Here is a 5,086-nt window from a genome sequence, read left to right as displayed (position 1 = left end):
GCGGGTTAGCGGCCTGGACGAATCCGTCACGGCCGACGGCGTGGCGGCGGCAGTTGCCGCGGTAACCGGGTGCCCGGTGGACAGGGTCCAAACCGGCATCATCCGGCGTTCCGGGTCCGGGCTGGGCACCGTCTGGCTCCGTCAATCGACCGGCGGCAGATGCGCAGGCGCTGGCGCCGGCTGAGGCGCTGCGGGCGCGATCGCCCGCTGCGATGGAGGGAGGATCCAGCCCGGGGGAGGCCATGGACATGGCCTACAGTTCATGCCCCCGCTCCGGATCCTCCAAGCCAACCTCAACCACTCGGCCAGGGCGCAGGACTTATTTGTCCACTGCCTGGCCGAGTTAGGTGTGGGGTTGGCGGTCGCCGCGGAGCCATACCGCGTCGCCGATCGCCCGAACTGGGTGGCCGACGCGTTGGGCTTCGTGGTGATAGTGGGCGACGACACCGCGGCCCTCCGCGTGTTCGCCCGCGGCGACGGGTTCGTCGGGGCGGAGTGCGGCGGCCTGGCCCTGATCGTAGTCTACGCCCCTCCGAGTGCCCCCCCTCGCGGCGTTCGAGTGGCTGCTGGACGGGGTCCGGGACGCATTGTCCCGCTCTCCAGTAGCCCGAACGCTCGTGCTGGGCGACTTCAACGCCAAGTCCACGGCGTGGGGTGGCCCAGCAACGGACGCGAGGGGTCGGGCAGTGCTGGAGTGGGCGGCGAGCGCTGACCTCCGGCTGCTTAACCGGGGGTCCGTGAGCACTGGTGCGGTGGCAGGGCGAGTCGATCGTCGACTTGTCGTGGGCGACGCCTGCCGCCGCGCGTCTCGTGTCGGGATGGAGGGTAGCGGAGGAGGTGGAGTCCTTCAGTGACTGCCCCTACATCCTTATGGATGTCTCCGCTGCCCCTCAGTACCATCCCGCTCGCGGACCTGCGCCGGGCCGACCGCCGCGCAGATGGGCGCTGAAGCGCTCGGAGAAGGACGCCCTGATGGCGGCTGCCCTCGCCGCGTCCTGGCAGGATGCCCCGGCTGGACCGTTCGCGGACGTCGATCGGGAAGCTGACTGGTTTCGGGAGTCATTGACGGCGGCGTGCGACGCCGCCATGCTCCGTGCCAGGAAGCTGCCAAGGCGGGCCGCTTACTGGTGGAGCGACGAGATTGCCGCGCTGCGTGCTACATGCGGAGCGGCGCGACGTCGCTTCACGAGGGCCTGCCGGAGACGGAACCGCGACCCGGCGAGGGAGGCGGTGTTGTATGAGTTCTACCGAGAGGCCACGGTGGACCTCCAGCGCGCCATCAGGAGGGCCAAGGCGAGCGCCTGGGGAGAGCTCCTCGGGACTCTGGACAAGGATCCATGGGGGCGGCCCTACGCATTGTGCTGGGCCGCATGCGCCCGCCCGCCCCCCCTGTCACGGAGTCCCTCGACCCCCCTGTTCTGGAGCGTGTCGTGGATACCCTCTTTCCGGTAGATCCGGAGGAGGGTCCGTGGCCGCTCCTGCCGGCGGAGGCCAGTAACTATTCCGCCGGCCTGGGGGTCACCGAGGGGGAGCTCGGGATGGCCGTCGGGGGAATGGTGGCCACGAATACGGCACCAGGGCCTGACGGCATCCCTGGGCGGGCGCTCGCTTTGGCGCTGCGCGTCCTGGGTCCCCGGCTCAGGCGGCTGTTCGACGGCTGCCTAGAGTCGGGGCAGGTTCCGCTGGCCTGGAAGCAGGCCCGGATGGTCTTTATCCCGAAAAAAGGAAAGCCCGCGGATTCGCCCTCCGCGTATCGGCCTATCTGCCTCCTCGACGAGGCGGGCAAGCTCCTCGAGCGTGTGCTCGTTGCCCGCCTGTCGAGGGGCCTGTCCGACGGGAGTATGCAGTTGGCTGGCTGCCAATACGGTTTCCGCAAGGGCCGGTCGACGCTTGGTACGATCGACCACGTCCATGCCCTCGCGGACCGGGCGGTCTCCCGGGGAGGGAGTCGTCTCGACATCGCCAACGCATTTAACACCCTGCCCTGGGGCACGATCCGGGAGGCGCTCCGAGAACACGGAGTGCTTCCATATCTACGGATCGTGTTAGCCGACTAACTGTCGGACAGGTGGATCGAGTACCCTGGCAGAGGCGGGGTGCCGATACGTCGGAGGGTCAGCCGAGGCACGCCCCAGGGGTCCGTTTTAGGACCCCTGTTATGGAACTTGGAGTACGACTCGGTGTTGCGCGGGCTCCTCCCACCCGGTGTCTTTGCGGTCTGCTGCGCAGACGACATATTGATCATCGCGGTGGGTCGGGATGGGACCAGGGTCCACATGCTTGGGCCTCCTCGCGTAGCGCCTCCCCCGCGAACGGCGGCAGTGACGATCACTGTTCCGGAGGGGAACAGCGCGACATACGAGGAGGCCGTGCGAGTGCCTCGCCGGGGCATTGACCTGGCGGCGCTCGGTATTGAGGCCCTCTCGTGGCAGAGGGCTGTGACCGGGGGCCTGATCATTCAGGTTCCCGGTGCTGAGGGTGCCGCCAGGACCGATGCCCTGGCGGACAAAATGAAGACGGTGCTGGGGGGGATGAACGTGAAGGTGTCCAGACCCGTCAAGAAAGCGGAATTCCGCCTGACGGGACTGGACATCTCCGTGACCCCCCCAGGAGGTAGCGCTGACGGTGGCAGCTATCGGGAAATGTTTCCCGGATTTCGTGAGGGTGGGGTCCCTTAAGATCCCCCCCTCCGGAATGGGAACTATATGGGTGCAATGCTCGGCCGCGGTGGCTGTCGCCGTTCAGGAGGCGGGCACAATAAGGGTGGGGTGGTCCGCAGCCCTGGGTGGTGGTGCTGGCCGCGAGACCGCTTCAGTGCTACCGCTGCCTTGCCGTAGGGCACGTTCGGCAGCGGTGCACTGCGACCGTTGATAGGAGCGGCAAGTGCTACCGTTGTGGGGACCCCACCCACAAAGCGGCTAATTGTTCGAGGGCCCCCAATTGCGTGGTTTGCGCTTCGCTTGGGAGGCCCTCGAACCATAAGGCGCGGAGCAAGGTGTGCTCCCCGCCGCCCAAAAAGAAAGGTTCTGTGGAGGCGGGGGGTGTGTCCCCGCCCCCTAAGACTAAGGAGAGAGTAGGTGGGGCGGCTGTATCGGCCCCGCCAGCCCTCATTCCGGTTAGAATGGAGGTAGAGGCCTGCCCGGCTGTAATACCGGGACAGGCCTTAGAGGGGGGACTTGAGTAGGCGCATTCACGTCTGCCAAGTCTCCCCTAATATTACTGCAGGCCAACCTTAACAACTGCCGCCGGGCGCAGGACCTTTTCGTCCAATGCCTGGCGGAGTGGTAGGTTGGCCTAGCAGTGGCCGCGGAGCCCTATCGAGTCCCTGAACATCCACACTGGTTCGGGGACGAGGCGGGCTCCGTGGCGATGTGGTACCGAGTGGGTCGTGGTGTGCCCCCCTGTTCCGTGGTCGAACGGGGCAGGGGTATGATCTTGGTAAGATGGGGAAGGTTTTTGGTCGTTGGGTGCTACTGTTCACCAAACAGTGGCTCCGCCGAATTCGAGAGGTATTTGGACTGGCTGGGTGCTATGATGGCCCCGCATTTAGCCGGTCTGGTGCTGGTTCTGGGCGATCTCAACGCCCGATCTACGGATTGGGGGAACCCCAGAACCGGACCTCGCGGCGGTGCCCTAGAAACTTGGCTGGAGGGGCACGGAGTACTGGTGTTGAACCGGGGGTCCGTCCCAACATGCGTGAGGTGGAACGGGTGGTCAATCGTGGATATAACGTTGGCCACCCCGGCCGCTTCGCGCCTGGTGTCTAATTGGCGGGTGTGGGGAGGGGAAACCCTCTCCGACCACTGCTATATCCTGATGGATGTGGCGGTGGTCTCAGAACCGCCATTGGATACGCCCCTCCGTAGTGGCACCCGTCCAGCGCCCAGAGGGGCGCTGAAACGACTGGACGAGGACCTATTGAGGGCCGTTATTATCGGTACTGCCTGGCAAAGGACCAGGGAGCGCGGAGCGGAAGAGGGTGCCGAATGGATCCGGAGCACGTTGCAAATGATATGCGATGTGGCGATGCCCCGGATCCGGGATCGTCCCCAGAAAAGAAGTGTGTACTGGTGGTGGGGCGAGTTGACCGAGCTCCATAGGGAGGCCGGCCGTGCCTGACGCCGGAACACCTGCGCTCGTCGCCGCCATTTTCATGGTGGCGACCAGGAACCGATGGTCGCCGACCTGTACGAGGTGTACAGGTCGGCGGCTGAGGCCCTCAAGCGGGGTGTTGCCTCGGCCAAGGCTGTAGCCTGGGACGCTCTCCTGTCAACCGTGACGAAGGATCCGTGGGGGCGCCCTTATAAGGTCGTGCTCAATAAACTTCGACCTTGGGCGCTCCCTATAACGGAGCAGCTGGATCCGGAGCTCTTGGGACGTGTCGTCTCCACGTTATTCCCCCCGATGATTCGGGGTGGGCGGAGATAACGTGTCCACCGGCTCCGACCGTTGAATGGTCGGAGGAGCTCCGGGCCAGCCACGGAGAGCTATCCCTGTCCTTCCGGGCGCTCCAGTACAAAGGCGCCAAAGCGCCTGGTCCAGATGGAGTACCTGGAGAACGTATGGCCTTGGCCGTGGGCGAGGTCCTCGCCCCGGCGTACATGGAGGTGCTAAATGCCCACATTCCATACCTTCCCCAAGGTATGGAAGAAGGCGAGTCTGGTCCTCCTCCGTAAGAAGGGTAAGCCCGCAGAGTCTCCCTCTGCGTACCGGCCGGTGTGTCTCCTCGATGAGGCGGGTAAGTTGTTCGAAAGAATAATTGCCGCCCGCCTCATTGAGCACCTGTCCCAGGGTGGTCATGATCTCAGCGACGGCCAGTTTGGATTCCGGAGTGGGCGCTCTACAATAGATGCCCGTGAGCGTCTGCGCCTCCTCCGCGCAAGAGCCGTCGTTGCGGGCGGGGTGTTGATTGCGATGTCGTTGGATATTTCTAACGCTTTCAACTTCCTGTCCTGGAGGGAGGTAGTAGAGGCGCTCGAATATTTCGAGGTGCCCCTCCATCTCCGCGAGGTAATTCGGGACTACCTTTGCGCTATGGGCTCTCTCTCTCTCTCTCTCTCTCTCTCTCTCTCTCTCTCTCTCTCTC

General features: G+C 64.8%; 1 protein-coding gene across 1 annotated transcript; it reads left to right on the top strand.

Moving 5' to 3' along the window:
• Positions 1-262: 262 nt before the first annotated feature.
• Positions 263-712, top strand: LOC128882394 (uncharacterized). Its single transcript, XM_054133987.1, has one exon. It carries the CDS (start codon positions 263-265, stop codon positions 710-712), a length of 450 nt encoding a protein of 149 aa, XP_053989962.1.
• The last annotated feature ends 4,374 nt before the right edge of the window (positions 713-5,086 follow it).

Source organism: Hylaeus volcanicus, unplaced genomic scaffold (genome assembly GCF_026283585.1).
Source record: "Hylaeus volcanicus isolate JK05 unplaced genomic scaffold, UHH_iyHylVolc1.0_haploid 11480, whole genome shotgun sequence".
NCBI lineage: Eukaryota > Metazoa > Arthropoda > Insecta > Hymenoptera > Colletidae > Hylaeus > Hylaeus volcanicus.
Note: the sequence above shows the minus strand (reverse complement) of the source record. Positions and strands in the feature narration are given on the sequence as shown.

Coding starts and splice junctions, on each gene's coding strand:
- LOC128882394 (XM_054133987.1), top strand. CDS start 263: ATGCCCCCGCTCCGGATCCTCCAAGCCAACCTCAACCACTCGGCCAGG.